Below are 21,340 nucleotides of genomic sequence, written 5' to 3'. Positions count from 1 at the left end.
GCAGCAAGATGTGCCCAAGACTACTCTATACAGTCTATATATGCAGTGGCTAAGGACTTGACTTAATACTTACCCTTTGGGTCGTGTTATTTGAGTTGTAGCTACTCAAGTGGGTTGTGAAAACCGCTTGTTATTAGAGGGCACTAGCGTCGCCCTTATATACACCTAATGTGTGTTACATGTGACTAGTGACAGTAACTACTATACAGTACTTAGTCATCTATCTACTTAGTAATCTACTCATATGACTTATCATATGACTTTAAGAGCCACATGATCGAACATGATCTATATTAAATAATAGTCGTTCAACACTCCCCCTCAAGTGGTGCGCGCGCCATAAGGCAGGACTCTACTTGTTTTTATGAACGGACTAATCTAGCTGGTAAAATTCAAGACCTAGAGCAGATTTATGTTTCAAGAATAGGTCAGGGCCTAGATTCTTGGTAAACATGTCGGCAACATTATCGGCAGTCAGAACTGCATATAACTTGAGTGTGCCTTGCTTTATTTGTTCCCGTATGTAATGATAGTGAATCTTTATGTGCTTGATTCCTTTTTGTGTCACAGGATTCTGAGCATTGAAAATTGCACCATGTGAGTCCGCATAAACTGGGACATGGGAAATTGGTTTGGCCAGTTCCGCAAATAGATTTTTAATCCATGCACAATCTTTGGCGTAGTCAGAGAGTGCCATGTATTCACTCATAGTAGACAACGTCGAGACTAACTTCTATGTCTGTGATTTCCACATGACCGCAGCATTTGTCAAGCTAAAAAAGTAGCCTTGTGCAGACCAATGCTTAAGGTCAAGCTCTGATTGGTTGTCTCCATAAGAGGCGTCACAATAGGCATATAGACCTGTGCAAGACTTCCCATCATAAACTAAGGCTAGCATTGCTCATGCCAAAATGGGTTAAAACCTTCTCCAAATAGTTAGCTTGACTCAAGAGGATTTTGCCGTCTTTGTAATTAATAGCCATATGGAGGAACTTCCGTGATTCTCCAAGATCCTGGCAATTCCACTTCTTCATGAAGAGATTTTTCTTCTGATGTGAGAGTTCAGAGTTGGGTCCGGTGATCTGGATGTCGTCAACATAGGCAAACATTATTGCTAATGTGCCGTCAGTATGACGTGAGATAAAGATGCCGGCGTCCAAGTATAGTCTAGTAAATCCGAGCTCTTTTAGACTCCTGTCTAGCTCAAACCACCATGCTCATGCAGCTTGTTTGAGCCCGTAAATTGCCTTTTTAAGCCGGAGTACTTTTTTCTCCTGTCCCTTTAGAACAAAGCCCTCAGGCTGTTCCATATATATCTCCTCGTCCAATGGACCATAAAGAAAGGCCGATATGACGTCAAGGGACCAGACTTTCTACCCTTCAAGTGCGGCAAGGGCAAATATTGTGCGAACACTTGGTAGCATGACCACGGGTGAGAATAACTCATCGTAGTCTAGGCCTTCTATCTATAAGAAGCCTTTGGCTACCAGACGAGCCTTTTTCCGACCATCAGTTTTAATGTTATAGACCCATCTGCATTTGATGGCTTTTTGGCCGTTAGGAAAATTAACAAGCTCATAGACCTCTCTTTTGACAAGGACCTCTAACTCGTCTTTCATGGCTTGTCTCCATTCCTTCTGTTGGTCAGCTGGTAATTTCAGCAAATCACACAGGATCCAGTCACGGACATCCTTTGTGAGACCATAATCAGTAGCGCAAATGATTTTGCAGACCCGTTTGGAAAGTAATGTTGCAAAAAAACTGTTTGCTACTTCCCCTTCCATCCCTGAATTAGGGATACCAGATTCAACATTGCGATTGCTACTAGATCGAGTAAGTGGCACGTAATCAGGGACGAATGCCACTCCGTGTGAAATAGTCTGCAACTTCTTACGTTGATCTTTATTGGTTGTTGTTCCGGATTGGTACACATTACCTTCCCACTCTAGTACTTTCCAAGTTCTATCCGACCTTCTGGGCGGAGGCTTGACAGGTATATTAGGCATTTTTAGTCTTTGACCTGACGTGGGAGGTGTTATATATCCCTGATCGTCATCCTGATCATTGTCATTGTCACAAGGAGGACGTGAACTAGGCACTGGCATAGAACTTGGAGGACTGGTGGACTGTGGGCTTGATTGATTGCCTGTCTCTTTCGGCAGAGGTGGCATTAGAAAATTGTCGTTATTGGAATCAGTCAACTCACTTCCATAGCCGATTTCAAAGGAGGGTCCCTTTGGTTTTGGAGGATTAAAGCGTGTATTGGGTGGAATCTTCCTCTTAGATTCACACTTTGGGAATAAGGTTTCATCAAATAGGGCCTTGTTTGCACAAAAGACTGTATTATTTGGAGATCTCATAAAGATCATTACCAAATTAGATTTGTAGCTGAGGAATGTCATCAACTCAGAACGCGGTGATAACTTATTTTTACGCTGCTCCTTGTGTAGGTATACGTAAGCTGCGCATCCCAAAGTTTTAATTTTAGACACATTAGGTAACTCTCCTTTAAGGGCCTGATGGGGTGTCTTCTACTCAATGCGTTTTACCGGAGTCCTATTGTATAGAAAGACAGCGTAGGCACAGCAAAATTGCCACCAGCTATCCGGTAGACAGGTATAATGCCTCATTGCTTTGGACTTTTCCATAATTGTCCTGTTTAATCTTTCAGCTCGACCATTGCTCTGATGAGCATAGGGAGCTGTAAAACAGGCATGTGTACCGGCATTTTGCAGCCCTTCCAAGAACTTGGTACTAACAAATTCTCTGCCATTATCAAAGAAGTACTCTTTGACGGAGGTACCATACTATTTTTCCACCATAGTCTTGAAAGAATTCATAGCCGTGGTGACATCACTCTTCTTTTTAAGGAAGTAGAGCCAGACATGTGGTGTGTAATCGTCCAAAAAGAACATGAAGTATTTACATAGAAATAAATAGAAAATGTCTTAAGATCACAATGGATACAATCAAAAGGCTTCTTTGCGCGTTTGGGGTTTTCATTATATGACTTGTCAGTCATTTTACCCTTCGCGCAGCCTTCACAGACATTTTTATCCTTGGGTACACTTATTTTGGGAAAGTTTTTTGTGGAGTCCCTAAAATGTCTAAGGACATTGTTAGAGGGATGACTAAGGCGTCAATGCCAAAGGTCACTTGACTCTTGAAGAGTCAAAGATAACATGCTAATGTCTTCTCTGGAGACAATGTGTGTATGCACCCAATACATTGGATGTCTGTTCAATTCAATTGAATCTGCCCTGGCTTGTAGGCCATATGATTTTTCAGGCAAATCAAAAAACCAAAGGACTTTAGCTGTTCCTTCTATAGTCATGCCGGACGACAGAAGTTGTCCCATCGACATTAATCGGACATGTAATTGTTCTATATATAGAACAGGATGGAGACGGCGGACTTCATGTCCGGAATCCTTAGAGTATGAAACCACTTCTACGAAGACTGTTCCAAAACCAGTAATAGGCACTGTGGTAGTGACAGTTTGCAAAATAGGTCGATTATTCTCAGCAAAGTCTTGGTAACTCGCAAAATCAGACTTATTGCCAGTAAAGTGCACACTAGCACTACTGTCCATTAAGCAAGCTGTTATGGCTTTTTTCATCTTTTTGGGTTTTTCAGTTCCTTTTTCTTTGCAATCTAGACAACACGCAAAATGAGATAAATATTTTTGGTATACATCATATACAAATGAGTAGTAAATATCTACAGGGAACTCTTCCTCCTCTGGCCGGTCGACTGTTAAGTCGTTGTCATCTCTAGATGGGGTAGTCTCTGTGGGAATCTTAGCGTTATTTATGGTCCAATTGCTAGAACTAGAACTTACTTGCCTATCAATAAAATGGTCATCATAGTAACCATCGTAGAGATCTTCATTGTCCTCTTCATAATCCACACGTTCCTCAATAGGAACATCAGGAGACCGTTCTCTCTGATCATCAAAGTTTGGGATATCACCCCATTGCTTTGATTCCGGTCCAAATAGCTCATTATTAAGCTTTTCGATCTCCAAAGATGTAATCTTACCATTAACAACCATGTGATCATCAATGGTTTCAGAGTTGACGGGCGGAGTCTTCAACCTCTCTGCAAAGGAGACATCCGAGGGAATCTGTAAGCTGCTTGTGGTAATGCTTTCCATGATCTGGAGTGCCTGAAAAGTAGGCTTTATTCCAATTCTGGAAGCGAGACTGCGTATGGTAGCAGGAGCCGGGTATGGCACCATGCGCGTGTCCGGATTTCTCCAGGGCCCAGCCAGAGCAGAGGTACGGGAGGATATACTTCCTCTACTATTGATCTCTATGATCCTCAACGTGGTGGGAGCTGGAATTGCTGGTTCGAAAACCACTGATGTTGATGCCATAAAGATATCATCCGCTAAGGCTGTATTGCCTTGTATACGGTGCTTGCCTTTGCCTTGTGGGGCATGCTTACAAATTCTCTTCTCCTGATTATCACCCTGAGACTGTCCCTGATTAGGGGTCTTCAAAGGATGATAGTGGGGGTGTTCCCCTTTTGGTCGGATTGCAGTATTGCATTCAGCCAACTAATGCGGTGCCCGGGAAGGGCCGGCCTTTGGTGCAGGCTTAGGGTCATATGTTGTACCCTTTTTAGGCTTTTGCCTGTCATCCACATTACCAAACCGCGCTTTCCAACAATTACAAATGTCAGCAGAGATATCCTCCAGCTTTATTGCGTTAATCTTGGTTTTATCTCCATAATCATTGATTAAACTTTGATATATGGAGGGCAGTTGGTTAGGCAATACCGCAAGGGGTAAACGTGAGAATAAAATGAGACATGCTATGGTCTTGGATACTAGATCTGTTGTTTCGACCTGTTTGACATGCTTGTAGATGGCTCTGAAACGGGCCAGCTGAGGGGTAGGATCTGAAAGATCAAATTTGAAGGTAGTCAGATGTTTAAAATCCTCTATCACTTCAACAAATTGAACTTTATTGTATTTTGCTTTCAGATTGTCCCATGCTCCCTTCGCGGTCTTTCCCTTGACTGTTTCTCAAATAGATGGGATCAAGGAATTCACAATGACACCTAGTGCCTTAGAATTCTGCTCCTTAAAGTCTTTCATTGCTTTCCTGAATGACAAAGATCTTTGTGACCAGCGTTGGAATTGGATTTTCCACAGCTCAACTTGAGCTGCGATAACAGTTGTTGCCGGAGCAACGGGGTTTGGGAATGCAGGCTCTCCTTCAATTGGAGAAGGGGCTACGACATCTCCAGAAATAACTCCATCAATGCCAGTCAGGAGGAATATGGGAAGCATTTTGTCAGCCCATTTATGATAGTTGGAACCATCAAATTTGGGAAATTTGGAAATGGATACGGTTGCTTTGGAAGACATTCTTAGTACACTTAAAGTTTGAGCCTATGACAAGAATAAGTCAGCAAGGCTTTTCTCACATCCTGGACTTAAAATAGAAGGAAACAGTTGAGCTGGTCAGGCCTAATCAATCTCAAGATCAGATCTAAAATCCAATCGAGATTAAAATCTTTGCACACTCATCTAGATTGCCAAAAATAGGTGTTATCTTTCAGAGCAGCATGAGGGCAAGTACTGTCCCTAGGCTAGTGCCATTGACAGCAAGGCTAACAAGCCTGCGTTGTTATGGCTGCGGGGCCCATAACCTGTTGAGCAGCAAGATGTGCCCAAGACTACTCTACACAGTCTATATATGCAGTGGCTAAGGACTTGATTTAATACTTACCCTTTGGGTCGTGTTACTTGAGTTGTAGCTACTCAAGTGGGTTATGAAAACCGCTTGTTATTAGAGGGCACTAGCGTTGCCCTTATATACACCTAATGTGCGTTACATGTGACTAGTGACAGTAACTACTATACAGTACTTAGTCATCTATCTACTTAGTAATCTACTCACATGACTTATCATATGACTTTAAGAGCCACATGGTTGAACGTAATCTACATTAAGTAATAGTCGTTTAACAGGATGGACATAAATTTACACTAAATGTTTTGCTCTTCTTTTATATCTTTGTTCAATGATTCTATCAAGGTTTAATGGCAAATAAATAATTTGAAGATAACTGTAAGTACATGAAATCATTGATGATGCATTTGGAGCTGCACAAATGTCTGGAGAGCATCTAAATGCCCTCTAAATGTTTAGAGCGCCTTCAAATTTTATTGAAATGTTTTAGGCAACATTATTTAGTCACATGAAACATTGACCTGCCTTCAAAGGCCTCAAAGGCATTTGGAGGTCTTGTCACTTTTGCCAATGATGGAGGCAATAGATACTGGTCTTGCAGCTGATGACTTGACAAGCGCAGGTGCAAATATGGTAGGCAAAACCAGCAGGGCCTTGGGTTTGAAGAAGCTTGAAAAGACTGCTTGTTCTTTTGCCTGTTGTTTATCTGCCTTTTGCTTCTTCTCAATTTTCTCTTGCCTACACTGATTTCCTCTATAGGTAGTGATTTCCTGGTGGCAATAGTAGTTGGATAATCCAAAGGTATCCGCCTTAATAGGAACTTGGCATTTGGGGCATGTAACAAACCCATTAACAATGGGTGGGTTGGCTTTCAAGGACACGGACTATAGGTTAAGTGCACTGAGTACAAGTATACTTAGCTGCTTCAAATTTTCCTGTTGCATACCTTTGTAGGGTCAGAGGTAGCTTGCATAATATACTTTTTGTCAGTGCAAGTAAGGAATAGAATTAAGTATGAGCCTATGTAAAGTGAACAGCATTCATTGAGGACTTTGCAACAATCTCAGACTAAGTTCAGAATGATGTCATCATGGCCTGCTACTTTCCGAGCCAAGTGTCTTATCCTATTTTGATCAATTGACTCCTACTCATCCGTAAAATAGTTCTATTGATGCAATATTGAGGCATATATTAATTTATCTGCACATTAAAAGGCTTAATTGGCACTAATATATCAATACAAGTCCTCTGTGAGGTCATCAAAACCCAAAAAAGTTCAAAAATTTTTTTTGACTAGGATTCTTTTCAAGGGCCCGCCAAGGGCCAACCCGATATTGCCGATCCAAATCACGGTACCCCCTTGGGGTTGGCATCGGTTTGCAGATGTAAAACCTCTTGGCCATTGTAATAGTAACATTTTCTTGCTTTACAGCTACTTTCATATCGATAGGCCTAAAATGAAAATATACACATACAGGCAGACTTTAAACCTGTTGTAAGCAAGTCATTTCGGCTATGTTTCTATTTTGAGCTGTTTTGAACAGTAGCACGATCTTCAATGATGTGTTGACATATTGCCAAAGTCGAGAAAGAAATGGCCTTAAAAATGTTTTTGGAGTGCAATCTGAATGACACAAAACCTAACACCATAGCGTCACCCTATAATCAACTCTGAAAAAATTATATTTTCCCCTAAACTTTTACGTGTTGTGTTCTATATATATGCCCGCCGAATATCTTGGCATATTGCCGGACTCACATCCAAGCTCCGCCAACTGAAATTTCATTCTCCGTGTATGTGTAAATTTTCATTTTAGGCCTATTGATATGAAAGTAGCTGTAAAGGGCCATTTAAGGATGTGAAAGCCTTATTTGAAAGTTGATAGCAGAATCAAGCAAATGTCAAATTTAAACCTTGCAGTTCTCAAACATTGTATATTTTAAAAAAAACAATCCATAAAACAACCAATCTGTATATAGTAAGCAGAACTTGAGTAGAACAGCTAACAAATGTGCAACATAAAGAAAAGAAAGCAAATAAGAAAGATCCACTAAAAACAACATCCCAACTACCACAATCACAATCACAAGGACAAGAACAAACACGCCAACAAACACGACCACAAGCACGACACGACCACCAGCAAAACCACAAGCATAAGCACGATCCCCGCTCGAAATATTAAACTTGACCAAGCCCCAGTATCCTTAATGCACGCCATTTGTTGCCACAAGCTGTTGTTGCTGCTGTTCCTGCAACATCCGCATCCGCATCATCTCCCTCTCCGCCACAGCATCATACACAAAGTTGACTTTGGGGCGGAACAAAGTGTACTCCCTACCTCTACTATCATCGTCCTCATCGTCGTCGTCGTCGTGTCCCGCCCCGACGCCAAATGGTGGATGATCTCTTCCTCCCCCACCCCCCGCACCGCCGCCGATGCCGTAGTATATATCGTCTGGGTCGAATGAGGCCCCATTGCCCGAGGCGGGGAAGGTGGGATCCGGCTCAGGCTCGACTAACTTCCGCTTGCCCAGCGCCTTCGCACTCGGCTTCGTCGGGTAAAAGTATTCTTCCTCTTCTTCCTCTTCCCCATCTCCCTGCACATTCCCATTAACAACAGCAGTGTGTGACGACACCGAGTCTGCATAATACTTCGTGTTCCCATTCCCAAACTTATCCCGTGCGGGGGAACCGGGCGATGGCGTCCGCGAATGCACCGAGCGCACGGAATGCTGCGATGACGCGCCATGTGCAGGCAGGCGGGGCCCGTGCGGCGCCGCAGGGGGCGGCGCGAGGTTTTGCTCGGGGTCGGGGAGCGACATCGGGACAGGGAGTGAGCGGGGCTGGACGTGCGCATGTGTGTGTGCAGGAGGGGCATGGGCGTGAATTTGTGGATGTGGGTGTGGGTTTGGCTGAGTGAGTGTCGACGGGTACGGCGAGTTCGAACGGGACTCCGGCGAGGGTGTTCTTGATCTCGACCGCGATCGTTCGCGCTCGCGGCTGCCAAACGCTGCGTCGCTTCCCAGCGGCTCGGCCGGCAGCTGGTCGCGGGCCTGTTATGCCATGTTTTCAAACCAATTAATACACCTCGACTCGATGAGCAAAAAAAGGAAAAAAGGAAGAGAAAAAAAAGGTAGAGAATGCAACGTGCTCCGTCCAATAAACGTACACCCGACATCCCGTCGCCAGCACAAGGGTGCACTAACAAAGAAAAGACAAGAAAAGATAAAAGAAAAAAAAGCACCCACCCTCCGCGCACTCCTCGCATCCCTCCGACTTTGATCCTCAATCCGCCTCTCCAATGCAACCCGCTTGAGGTCATCATACACCTTAAGTGCCTCCATAAGCTCCGCGTTCGCTGCAAGTAACGCAGCCAGCAGCTGTTCCTCAATAGTTGCATCCAGCGGCGGAGGCGGGTCCGTTGCTTTCCCATTAACCGCAGCTGTGTTGTTGGTATGCGAGTCATTGGAAGAGACTTTACGGCTACGCCCATGCTTATCCCTATCCCGATCTTTATCTCGCATCGCAATAGACTTTTCCGCAAGCGACGACGCCCATGGGATCTGCGCAAATATAAGCTCTTGTGACGCCCTACATTTCGCATAGAACTCCTAGATAATTAAAACAATCGGCACAATGACGTTTCGATATCATTGATTCTACAACACAGAGAGATGCCAAAAAAAAGGACAACGAACCTTGATAATATCCTGCTTCTTCAACTCCTCCGGCTTTGCCAGCGCCAGGGCTTGAGCAAGCAACGACGCATTGCCCTGAGCGATCTTGCACTCCTGGAAAAGCCTCCGCATGTCTTCGTCCAATGGTATAATCCGGTTGTTGCGTGTCGGCGATTTGCGTCTCTTGCCATTCGGGTTCGCGTTTAGATGCGGGTTCTGTACAATCACCGGGGGTAATCAGCAATTTTCAGTGATGATGATGAGTACAAGCTCCGAAAAGGAGAAAAGGCACTGACGGGTACAGGCGTATTGGGCGCCGAATCCTCAGGCAGCGGGCTAGCTTCCTGGTACAATACAGTGGGCACATCAAAGCCCGACACTCGGCCGCCTACGGTCGTCGCAGTCGGTGGATTAAACATCGCGTCGTCAGTATCAAATGGCACTCCCTTTGTATCAATGAGCCTCGAATTCCACACATTGTAAATGAATTAAGAAACACCTCATCAGGTTTATCGAATGGCTTGACGCGCCGCCACAACCCTTTAAATCCTTCTCTATCACTCCCTTTTTCTGTAAAGAGGATAAATCAACATATCATCAGCCCAAAATAAATAAATAAACACATACTATTCCCACTAGCATACGCCGCAGCTGCGACAACTTCCAACAGACGTTCGCGTACAACGGGCGAGGTGCGTGCAGACGACAGCAGGTCCTCGATCGTGTCCAAAAACTTGCGCGACGTCGACTGGGCGATAAACAGGTCGTTTGAATTGCGCAGCATAATCGCCCAAAGCTTCACGATGTCGATCTGAGTCATTTTCTACGCAGAATAAATGAAATCGGGGACGTACTCTGGCGGCCGAGAGCTGCGCGGGCGGTTCACCATATCTAGCGCGTCATGCTGATTAGCGCAGACGCAAAGACAACTTTAGAAAAAATCACTACTTGAATTCGCGCCGCAGCGCTCTGACAGCCTCCTTCGCATTGTGCTCGCTCGCCGACGCACGATCGCAGACTTCGAGCACAAGAGCCCAGTCCTCCGAGGCGGTCGCAGTGAGGTAACCTAGGACAGAAAATTAGATCAATGCGACACATCAGATGTTGGCAACTTGCCAATCATGCGCGTAAGCTCGGCCTGGCTGTCCTCGTCTCGCCGCTGTTCCCTGCCGCGCTCGTACTCCTGCGGTCGAGTCTCTCGCTCTCGTTCCCGTTCGCGTGCGACCGCCATCTCCCGCATCTGATGCTCCCTCTCCATCTCTTTCAGACGCTCCCGCTCCCTCTCCTTATCCTTCGACCCCCAGAACCCTTTCTTCTTCTCTCTCTCGCCATTATCCGACACAGACCTGCGCTCCTCGGACGACGCCCTGGGTATCATCATCTGCGGGTCATTCGGCACCATGCGCGGGGGCTCGAGCGCCCTTAGTATCCCCACCGCGACCGGTGCCGACGTCTGACTCTTCTTCCTGCTCCCTCCCCCAGCTGCCGCCACACTTGGATGGTTCTTCACCAGCTTATTCGACGTGTTCGTGACCGTGCTCATCGGAGACGCCGATCGCGGGGGCGCAGCGGATGCAGATATTCCGCCCGTTCCATGAGACTGCGGCAGGGAGGTGAACGAGCCCGAGCGGGACGGCGGGGCCTTGATACTCGGCGGGGGCGGGGGCTGCACACCCGGTATACGCGGCGAATCGGCGGTGGAGGAAGGGGTGGGCTGGACGACCTCCCAGAGCTCTTCGTCAGTGACATGGTGCCCGGCAAATGGCTGGTTGAGAGGACCAGCCATTGGGTTCCCGTGGGTGGCATGTTTGTTGTAGAGTGGGGTGGGTATCGGTGGCCTGAGGCCGTCCTGGATAGGGAGTGAGTACGCGTGATCAGCGAAAGATCCTGCTGGGCTACACACCTCACTAAAGTCTCTCGACCCTAGGGCGGACTTGCCTGTCTTTGGCTTGTGGCCAAACAACTTTTTCATGGTGAGATTGACAGAGAAAGAGACGAGAACGAGAGTTGTGGGCAACAAACACTAACTAAGGCTGTGTATGTTACAGCGCCACGTGCTACATTACTCATTAGATAAGATGATAGGTTCAGTGCCGCAAACTATACTACGCTGAAACCCAAGACTGGCGCAGATATCAATTTGTACAGCCGGTTTGAAGGTCGCAACAGGCGTTGAAAATCAAAATAGCAAGTATAGGATCATTGAAATGCTTCACAGATACTGTGGTTCGATCACATAATAAATGGTTTGTATCCGCATGACAAATATCGCGGGATATATATATTTAGTTCAACGTATTTTGATGTCATATGGTTTTAACGAATTGGGACAAAGAGAAAGATTCAGAGACGTGACAAGGATGTGATGCTTTTTGGTATACGTGAGTACTAGAATAAGATGAGAGGAAACAGAAAAATAGTGAATCGTGTACAGAATGAGGAAATAGCAAACATAGAAACAGAAAAAACAGAAAAAATGAAACTGAGAACACAAGAAGAGGCCATTGTATGTGCGTGTAATCTATACGATCCACTAGATCTATATTAGTATAAATGTTCGTATTCATTTGTATAAGAAAACAAACCATATTGGCCCTTCAGCTCACTAAGAATCTGACTCGAGGGTGCGGCTATTTTTTAATGCCGTTCTCGACGTTCGCACTCGCACGAGACAACATTCGAATCTGGAATTTCGACACGAGCCATGACACAGGCGGTCTTTAACGTATTATGGATCTGATGTCGGGCACTGCGTCATAGACTAAACGAAGTTCACATTAGATAGAGAAGATTAAATAGATAGAGCACATACCATGTCGCCGCAAGGAAATGATTGGAGCACGATGTCAATTTCTGAATAGTTCATGCATATCGATAATCGATATATAGGGAGTCGGAGTAAATGAATAGGTCGATCAGCAATGACCATCACAAATAAGAAGATAAAAATTATCAGTTCTGGACGTCGCGCTCCGGGGCCATAGAACTCGCTCAACAAATAACGATTGGTGGGAAATGATGTATATCTTGAGCGACTTCGAGCCATTTGGAGGTAGGCGACAACTCTAAGGAAGAAAAATATCAGTACACAATGGTATAAGCCCACGATGATTAAATAGTTAACAGTATGGTATTGTTGCGCCTTGCAAGATACCCTCGACCTTGAATCAATTGCATCAAAACAAACTTCGATGATGAGGAGGATGAGGACTCACCTCTCATCAACCAATACTCTCTTCGAGCAGTCCACCCATGCTGAGCACCGCCAATCATTTAAGCACGTCACAGAAGATTTTCAAGTACCTCGCTAGCAGGGACTCCGCGCTGCTAGGGAGTCTTACTAGTCTTTGTGCCACCTCCGGAAAAAGACAGACCGCAACTTGACGAAGGAGCACCCCATCGGGTGCCGGTCTAAGCGCCTTCGCAAGTAGGCCCGCTCCGCCTAGACCCCCCTTTAAGCTAACTCCCATCCGGTGAGCGCCTAAAGGAGAAATCTAGTACCTGTTCCGTCCAGACCTCCTTGAGAACGTTGCGTCCGAGCATGTATCATGGACGTGTGAAGCAACAATTTACCCTTCACTGCCCGGAACAACTGACATCGGAGTACAACGCCTCGCGGCGGAGATCACACGTCTACCTCGCGCTACCTTGTAGTCGTTAGGCCAGACCGCGGATTGATGGGAGTGCATCGACAAAAGGTGGGAGGCCCAAAGTGTCCTGTTCTATGCCAACACCAAGCGGTGTGGTCAGGTATTACGGTTGAGAGATGGAAGAGGATACCTAGTCACCCGCTCCATGCTGGTTGTGCATGGCGGGTATCAAATTGTGTCGCCATCGTCATCGTGTGCCTGTAGAAGGGCGGTGTACGTATTAGACGCCGAGCGATGTTGAGATGTTATAAGTAATAGTATGCCGTGAGGAGGTGGCATGTTGACCGCCTTGGTTGAAGGTAGATGGTAGTGGTAGAGAACCAAGAGGCGATGGGGATTTAGGAGATTGAAAGGGGGGTTTTTATAGAGGGAATGGGTTGTGTGGTGTTTGTTATGTTTTGTTTTCGTTGTTCTATTGCACGTGTTGTGTGCAAGCGTACACACACCTCGAGGTGAGCTTCTTGAGTGACACCTCGGCCATTCGGAAACTTGGCGAGGAAATAAAGTGATGGAATACACTGGGCGAGACTGACAGTGAGAAATAATAGGAGGAACGAATGTTTCAGTCGAATAGAAGTGAAAGGGGCCACTCATTTAATTACCATAACGGGAATTGCAAGGGAAATGACCTTCCTAATCCGGGCATGATAGATCGTCGATAACGTCACCGCTAAGTGCAAGTGACTCACATAATTGCACACACTGCAATAGTTCTTATCGTTCATCAGATCTTCAGAGAAAAAATTGACAACATACGGGACATGAGACGACAAAAATCAACGGAGCGGAAGAGGATTGAACATCTTGATACTCTCAAATTCTCGAGAACAACGAATAAACCCCACAAACACTATCCAACCACCACCGGCAGCTTCCCATGACAATGGTCCGTGCCCAGAATAACACCCGCCGCCGCATCGAGCGCCTCTGCCGTAAACTCATATGTGGCGACATACCCCGTCCAGTCTGCAAACCTTTCCCCCGCGCCGTGGCCCAGATCATACGGCCCGCAGCTCGACAGAAGCACCAAAGGAACTTGAATATTCTCCACCAACTTGTCGAGGTATTCAATCTGCCATGCCCTGAGATCCGCGTTGCGCATCACAAAAATTACGCCCTCGTCGTTGCCCACCGCAGCAGGCTCCTGCCCAGCAGCGTACACAACATGCCTCACATTGACACTCTTCTCCAGCGACTTTGCCAGCGAGAGGTAGTACGGAGCAGCCGTGTTCCTCACAACGCCATCACTGGTCTTTAGCACGCCGTCTCCCGAGTCTACCGCGCGATTCACGCTCTCCGGTTCAGGCGTAAACAGCACAACCGTGTCCACTTTGAGCGGGATAACCCCCGCGCCATTCCACACCACCGTCGTGCTCTGCAAATATGCCTTGCGACTAACATCCTCATTCTGCATCTTCATCTCCATAAATTTCATCCCCCAATCTCCCTCATCACTCTGCTGCTTCCCAAACACCTCCTTCATCTTTCGTACCCTCACCTCGCTCTCCTCCAACGCCTGCAACGTAATCCTTCCCTGCCACAACGCCTCATACACCTCCTTTACCGCACCAACCTGCCTCGCAAAAGTATGGCAAATCATCACCACATCCGCCCCCGCCTCCAACGCCCTCACCGCGCCCTCCTCAATCCCACACCCGCCCTGCTTCACATCCGCCACTGCATCCATCTCCAAACAGTCCGTCACAACCACGCCCTCGTACCCCATCTCCCCCCTCAACAACCCCCGCGTCACCTCTCCCGCCAACGACGCCGGGCTCTCGTCCCCCGTCACCAGCGGCAGCGCCATATGCCCCGTCATAATGCTCGGCACGCGCGCGTCGACGAGTGCGCGGAACGGGACGAGCTCCTGTGCTGCGAGTTCGGCGTGCGTTTTGCGGATCACGGGCAACGCGAGGTGCGAGTCGACGTGCGTGTCCCCGTGTCCTGGGAAATGCTTCCCGCACGACGCGACGCCGCCCGCCGCATGCCCGCGCGCAGTCGCCACCACATACTTTGCCACTTTCTCCGGATCTGTACAATATGCATAAGATTTTTATCAACCACAAAAGATAATACACACCATCTCCAAACGAGCGCACACCTAACAAATTGCAGGTCAGTTTTCAGTTCACCCGAAGAGAAGACTATAACACACCAATAACCGGGTTCCTCGAATCCGTGTTTACATCCGCCACGGGCCCATACACCCAATTAATCCCAACCATACTCAATTCATCCGCTGACGCCTTTGCAATGCTCTCCGCAAGCTCAACAGAGCCCGTCGCACCAAGCGCCATCGCCCCAGGGCTAATTAATTAATCACAACACACATCAGACATCACCAAACGCGCATCTCCAAACAGCTTTTTGTGGAATGCACGTACAACGTAGTCCCAGCGGTGGGTGAGCTGAACGCCGACACGAGTCCTAAGGTCGTATGTAAGTAAGCGTAACAATAGTATCACGCCGACTGTAGCAGAACGCACCATTCTCCTGGTCGATCCCAATCATCATCGGTTGTTCCTGCCCCGCCTCTCTCGCCAAAGTCTGCAGCGCATCCACGAGTCTCTTCGTCTGCGCCGCACCTATAAATTCAATGTTACCATGACATGTCATACACAGCTAACCTGAGCACCGCCGACGCACGACGAGAAACAGAAAGAAAGAAAGAAAAAGCAAAAAAAAAAAAAAAAAACATAACCCACTTTGCACATTCCGCTTCATAAGAATCACATTCCCGATATAATACTTCTGAATCAGCGTCTTGATATCATCGCTGACATCGTATCCATGAAAGCCCAGCACAAAGTGCTACACTCGCACGAACCGTTCAATGCGAGTCGTCGTGTTCGTGTTCAAAAATGAGTTGATTGGAATTTGCGATCAGGATCAAAAAAGAGACTAGCTTACCTGCCCGACTCTCCGCTTTACCTCCTCCGTAACGGTCAAACCCAAACCTGTCATGTTACTGAATCTGAAATCTCAATATCACTCGTTGGAGAGTGTCTCCCTAGCTAACTACCAGTCATAGAGCAGCATAGATCAGCTCGCGCTCAGTACTAGCATAAGAGCCCAGGGTAGTAGGTGTGAGGTAGAGACTTACTTTACGGGACAAGATACTCGAACGAACAGCGCCGGAAAAGCAAATGCAAAGGCAAGTCGACAGTTGCAGCATAGGACAGGGGCTCGGAAGCAGATACCCACCATCAAGATCGCGGACCGGGGCGGTCATCGCGGTGCGGTACTTACAATCACCTCAAAGGTTGCACACTTTTCGAACGCTCGAATGATGATTCCCTCTATGCAATTCTACTCTAACCATGGTCCAGTTTCAGGACAATTAGAAGTAGCATACACCTTCTCCCACTTCTTCACTAGGCCCCCTTCATCTTCATCCCCTACTACCACCAACCTCGCCTGAAATGCCCAAAACTCTCCATCCAGCCCTCTACCCAACCCAACGCTCCACCCTCCCACCTGAGCATACCACCAACACCCCGGCCCATCCTCTTGCTCACTCTTTCTAACCACCTCCACCTCCACCTCCGACTCTGCGCCTTCAGGTAATTCCGAATCAGCGAAATCTGAATCAACAGGAAGGGCAAGATCCTCCCAAATTTCCTCGTATCGCGTCATCTTCCCAGTATCAGGGTTGACCATCTCCCCACACTCTAGAGTCTGTCCATTAGGTAGCGTGCTGTTTTTGCCTATATCTACGACGGACAGCGGGTCCTGTACAGTGTAAAGTAGCAACAAATACCTGAGTAAACAAAAACTATAAAGAAAAGGACTCAAAACGACTCACGAGCGTCCTCGAATCAATATGATGTTTAAACTGCACCGTATCCTCCGAAACTAAACACAACAAGTATCAATTTCAAGGCATCAAAAACCCAACCCAATATCTAACTTGGAAAAACAAAAGGGAAGAGGAGGCGGAGCCGACAAGACAAAGAAAAAAAATAAAGAAATACACACGCTGATATCGATAGCCCGCAAACCCCCAATCGACCTCACCCGTCCCCTTCTTAAACCTCACATCCACAAAGATACCCGAGTGGCCAGTGATAACGACCGTATGCGTCGGCTCGGACGCCTCGTCAGGCAACCACCGGATAGACCGACGAACAGTGACGGATGGTGGCATGGAAGCAACAAAGCAAAAGCAAAGCAAAGCAAAAAGGGCAGGCCTGAGGCAGGGCAACCCACGAAATCGGAAGATAGAATGGATTAGATTAGATTACGACACTCAATCACAACATCCCAAAATCAAACCATGGTACGTATAGAGATGAGAACGTATCAATGTGGAAAGCCTCAAGGATTGCATTGCGGTATACACATACAGAAAGAAAAGTAGAGAAGTCTGAGATACGAGAACATGTATTCGATTGTACGATATTAGAAATGAATCAATGGATGAAGCGTGCGCGTGAGGGGGTGCGGGGTGGTGGTGGGCATGAAACAACAAGTATGTGCATGTGTGTGTTGAGTGTGAGTGGAGAGGTCAACCGACAGTAACAGACTGAGAGAACGGAGAGAAAAAACAGCGTGAGGTGTTGCAAGCGGACCAAGAAAGAAAGAGAAAAAAAAGCGACGCAAGTACGAGTGAAAAAAAAAGAGAGAAAAAAAAGAAAAAACCTAAAGTAAAATACAACGGACACTCCACAGCATCCTCAAACCCAGCCTCTGATCTGATCTCATCTACTGCCAATACCCCTGCTGCCTAGGCTGATACCCATAAAAATTCGGCTCATTCCCAGCTTGCGGGTACCCAAGATGTGGACCGCCCTGCTGCTGATGATGTCCACCTTGCTGCGGTCCACCCACACCGCCCACACCAGACCCAGCACCTCCAACACCCACACCGCTCCCAAACCTATTCCCACCATAGAACCCCTGTCCCTGCGGCCCACCACCTCCTCCTCCCTGCGCCGGACCCTGTCCCTGGCCCTGCGGCTGACCCTGACCCCCCTGCCCACCTTGCTGCACCCCAGGCGCACCCCTATTGGGACCCGACGCGACATCCTTGCTCGCATACGGCTTGTACGCCGCCTCAGGCGACGCCGCACTCCTCGGTCCCGCATTCGCCGCTGGCCCTCCAGCACCTCCAGCACCCGACTGCCCACCGAGCCCCATAAACGCCTGCATACCCCCCTGATTCGCACCTCCATACAACTGCTTCCCATACTCCCCAGAGCCCACACCCACACCCACACCGCCCTGGGACAGTCCAAGACTGTGCGAGTGCTGGTGCTGCGAGTGATGCGCGTGCGTCTGGTAGTCGTCGTAGCCCTGCTGGTACAAGCCCGGGTTATACGGGTTCGTCTGCGGCTGTACGCCAACACCTACATTGCCCGCAGGCTGCTTCGCGGACGGGTTAGCGGCCGATCCAGGGCCAGGCGGGCCAGGCTGGAACATCGTCGGGTACTTGACGAATGGCTGAGGGACGTATCCAGAGCTGTACGGCGTGCCGTAGTACTGGTTCTGCGGGTACGCGTGGGTGTAGTAGTAAGGAACGGGAGGAGGGTATGACTGCTGAGGGCCTTGGCCGGTAGCGGATTGCGGCTGGTTCGTAGGCTGCGATGCATGTTGCTGAGGAGCCTGTCCAGTAGTAGGAGGGATAGAAAGATCAGTAGGCTGCTGCGATCCAGGGATACCCTTGACATCATCATGGACCAACGGGTTCCTCCCGCCAAATCCAGTCTGCTGGGCATACGTCTCATAGAAAGCCTAACACCATACATTCAAACCCATACAAACCAAAGAGAAAAAAAACTTACCCTCGAATTCTCGGGATATCCATAATCAGAAGACGCGAACCCACCAAGGTGAGATCCCTGCTGATGCTGTGCCTGGGCACCAAGCTGCCCAAACGAACCATACGAATTCGCCTGAGCCTGCGCAGCGGGGGGCGTGGGCGCATGGAACCCATACGGCGAAGACGCCGCACCCTCCGCGCCCCTATAATAACTCGAGTGTGCAGCAGCCTGCAGCGGCTGTTGCTGCTGCTGCTGCTGCACCGGCGCCTGAACCTGCTGCTGCTGAGTCGCAGGGTCAAGATGCGTAGGCAGCCCATGCTGGGCGTACGAATGCTGCTGCTGCTGTTGATGCGCGGTATGGTTCTGCTGCAACTGTTGCGGCAGATGCTGTTGGATGTGCTGTTGTTGCTGTGGCTGATGCTGAGGTTGTTGATGGAGATTAGGCGGTTGCTGATGCTGTTGTGGAGTCTGATGGGTGGTGCTAGCAGGGGCGGTGTTATTGTTGTTGCTGCTGAGCGATTGCTGAGAAGTGGTAGTAGAATTTTGCTGCTGGGCAAACGGCTGCAGTGGCGAGTTCACAGCAGCCGTGTGCGCTGTAGCATTTTGAGTAGGTGGCGTGGGTTGAGAGATGGACGTGGGGATGGTGTGATGGGTAACTGATGTCTGAGGAGGGGCGAGTGTTTGTTGTTGGGGTTGTTGCTGTTGTTGCTGGAACACCGAGGTGAGCGAGGTCGATGCAGCGGGTGCGGTAGCTGGGGGGGCGGCAGGCGCAGGAGTTGGTTCCTGAGCCTTGACTTGGGCAACAGGAGGTGAAGCAGGTTCCGAAGGAGCAGCAGGCGCTTCAGGCTCGGGCCTAACAAAACACATAAGAAATTCACCCGCAAATACAAAAGAAAAAAAAAATATACGCACAAGACAGTGACCGAACCATCACCCGCCAAACTCAAACTTCCAAACTGCATACCCACTTTCTCAAGTCCGGAGCCAAACGAAATAGGCATCGTCACCGGCTGATCCGTAACCTTGTAGCGTGCACTGCTTCTGTGTGACTGCACTGCAGGTCGTGTCGTAAGCTTCGGCGATGGGGTCGCGGTGGGCTGAGCCGACAACGCAGGTGTAGCAGGAGCGACGACTGCTGGCGAAACAGCAACAGCAGCGGCCACAGGGGGCGAGATAGTCTTGGCGGTTTCCACTTTGGGCTGCTGTTCTGGGACAGCAGGCTCAGGAACAGACGCTTCCTCGGGCTCTGGCTTGACTTCGGGCTGTATGACAGCTGGCGCAGCTGGTGCGGGGGATGCTTCGACTTTGGCAGGCTCCGCCGCTGTTTCCGTTGATGATGGAGGCCAGGGCTCGGCGGCCACCGGCTGACTCGCTTGGGGATCATCGTCCCATGTAGGCGCTTCGACAGTCGTTGGCTCCTCCCATCCATGCTCATGTGACTCTGAAGGGGCTTCAGGCTCCTGTGCTGCGGGTTCAGGCGGAGGAATGGAAGGTGGTGCGGGAGGAGCCTGGGTGGGTTGTTGTTGGGGAGGACGAGGGGGAGCAACTACAGCTGGCTTCTCTTGAGGCCTAGAGTAGAACATACACTTAAAAATAACATACAAAAAAGAAGGCTGTGACTACATACCGAGCAATTTGTGCCCAAGATAGCTTCGAGGTAGCGGGGGATTTGGCAGCCAGCTTGGAAGCGGCAGTGGTGGAAGTAGTAGTAGGAGTTGGTGTATGGGCGGAGCCATTCAGATCCTTGGAAGCAGTCGCAGGTGCAGCCCAAGTCGACTCTGTCTGAGGAGCAGCAGGCTCTGGCCAAGCAGCGCCATTCTGCTGTTGCTGGTCATGAGCGGCCGGAGCCTCGTGTTTGGCCGAGTCATCATGGGCAGGCGCAGGAGCAGCCGAGGTCGAAGCAACACCGTTGGTAGGTGCAGGCGCATGATGGGCCGCATGGCCGTTGGCCTGGGGAGCGCCCCTGGGGGGACCGCCGCGACCGCGTGTTGCGGCACCACCGCGTCCAGCAGCACCGCCCCGCCCGCCTCGTCCGCCCCGTCCTCCACGCGCGTCGCCCCTGGCAGTGCCCCCCGCGGCCGACTTTGAAGGGTGGGCAGAGGTGGCGGATGCCTTCTTGTCCTTTTTGCGCGATACTTCGTCCCATTGCTCGACAGTGCCTGAATGATGATGAGCGAGCATGCATGAATGAATGAATGAAAGAGAACGGACCATCTGTGAGTTTGGTCGCTGCTAGTTGGATGTCTCCGTTGACTTCAGCTAGAAGAAGCTGGAGGTCTGGATGGTAGTGATGAGCGCTAGAGTTTGGATGGATTGGATGGTAAAAAAAGAGGTGTTACCTTCATTGGTCCAGCGAGGAAAGGCTTCCTGGAGCTGCCGAGCCTGCTCTCTGTACTTTGAAGTAGGAGCAGAGTCTGATTGTGGTTGGGAACGAATTGCAGATTTGTACTGGGACATGGTTGGAGGAGGAGGAAACTGTTGAGATGCAAGTTGAAAGATTTATTTTGCCACCTAGTAGATGCGGACTTTGAATCATGCTCAC

General features: G+C 48.7%; 7 protein-coding genes across 7 annotated transcripts; all 7 read right to left on the bottom strand.

Moving 5' to 3' along the window:
- Positions 1–3,615: 3,615 nt before the first annotated feature.
- Positions 3,616–4,378, bottom strand: JR316_0010953 (uncharacterized protein; the record flags this gene model as incomplete). The annotated part of the gene is made up of 3 exons (XM_047896617.1): positions 3,616–3,654; positions 3,725–3,799; positions 3,842–4,378. 3 exons carry the CDS (start codon positions 4,376–4,378, stop codon positions 3,616–3,618), a joined length of 651 nt encoding a protein of 216 aa, XP_047744662.1.
- A 1,863-nt stretch (positions 4,379–6,241) lies between these two features.
- On the bottom strand, positions 6,242–6,678 carry JR316_0010952 (uncharacterized protein; the record flags this gene model as incomplete). The annotated part of the gene is made up of 2 exons (XM_047896616.1): positions 6,242–6,589; positions 6,652–6,678. 2 exons carry the CDS (start codon positions 6,676–6,678, stop codon positions 6,242–6,244), a joined length of 375 nt encoding a protein of 124 aa, XP_047744661.1.
- A 1,235-nt stretch (positions 6,679–7,913) lies between these two features.
- On the bottom strand, positions 7,914–10,206 carry JR316_0010951 (uncharacterized protein; the record flags this gene model as incomplete). The annotated part of the gene is made up of 7 exons (XM_047896615.1): positions 7,914–8,762; positions 8,881–8,910; positions 8,958–9,320; positions 9,408–9,602; positions 9,683–9,832; positions 9,886–9,956; positions 10,014–10,206. 7 exons carry the CDS (start codon positions 10,204–10,206, stop codon positions 7,914–7,916), a joined length of 1,851 nt encoding a protein of 616 aa, XP_047744660.1.
- Positions 10,207–10,470: 264 nt separating this feature from the next.
- JR316_0010950 (uncharacterized protein) lies at positions 10,471–11,358 on the bottom strand (the record flags this gene model as incomplete). The annotated part of the gene is made up of 2 exons (XM_047896614.1): positions 10,471–11,235; positions 11,290–11,358. The coding sequence occupies 2 exons, from the start codon at positions 11,356–11,358 to the stop codon at positions 10,471–10,473; spliced, it is 834 nt and encodes a 277-aa protein (XP_047744659.1).
- Positions 11,359–13,886: 2,528 nt separating this feature from the next.
- JR316_0010949 (Beta-hexosaminidase) lies at positions 13,887–16,000 on the bottom strand (the record flags this gene model as incomplete). The annotated part of the gene is made up of 7 exons (XM_047896613.1): positions 13,887–15,067; positions 15,117–15,137; positions 15,192–15,343; positions 15,421–15,463; positions 15,523–15,621; positions 15,742–15,847; positions 15,947–16,000. The coding sequence occupies 7 exons, from the start codon at positions 15,998–16,000 to the stop codon at positions 13,887–13,889; spliced, it is 1,656 nt and encodes a 551-aa protein (XP_047744658.1).
- A 345-nt stretch (positions 16,001–16,345) lies between these two features.
- JR316_0010948 (uncharacterized protein) lies at positions 16,346–17,183 on the bottom strand (the record flags this gene model as incomplete). Its single annotated transcript, XM_047896612.1, has 3 exons — positions 16,346–16,768; positions 16,842–16,891; positions 17,015–17,183. 3 exons carry the CDS (start codon positions 17,181–17,183, stop codon positions 16,346–16,348), a joined length of 642 nt encoding a protein of 213 aa, XP_047744657.1.
- Positions 17,184–17,740: 557 nt separating this feature from the next.
- JR316_0010947 (uncharacterized protein) lies at positions 17,741–21,255 on the bottom strand (the record flags this gene model as incomplete). Its single annotated transcript, XM_047896611.1, has 6 exons — positions 17,741–18,769; positions 18,820–19,651; positions 19,711–20,367; positions 20,426–20,957; positions 21,010–21,075; positions 21,138–21,255. The coding sequence occupies 6 exons, from the start codon at positions 21,253–21,255 to the stop codon at positions 17,741–17,743; spliced, it is 3,234 nt and encodes a 1,077-aa protein (XP_047744656.1).
- Positions 21,256–21,340: the final 85 nt, after the last annotated feature.

The sequence above is a fragment of the Psilocybe cubensis genome, chromosome 10 (genome assembly GCF_017499595.1).
Source record: "Psilocybe cubensis strain MGC-MH-2018 chromosome 10, whole genome shotgun sequence".
NCBI lineage: Eukaryota > Fungi > Basidiomycota > Agaricomycetes > Agaricales > Agrocybaceae > Psilocybe > Psilocybe cubensis.
This window is presented reverse-complemented; position numbering and strand designations above follow the sequence as displayed.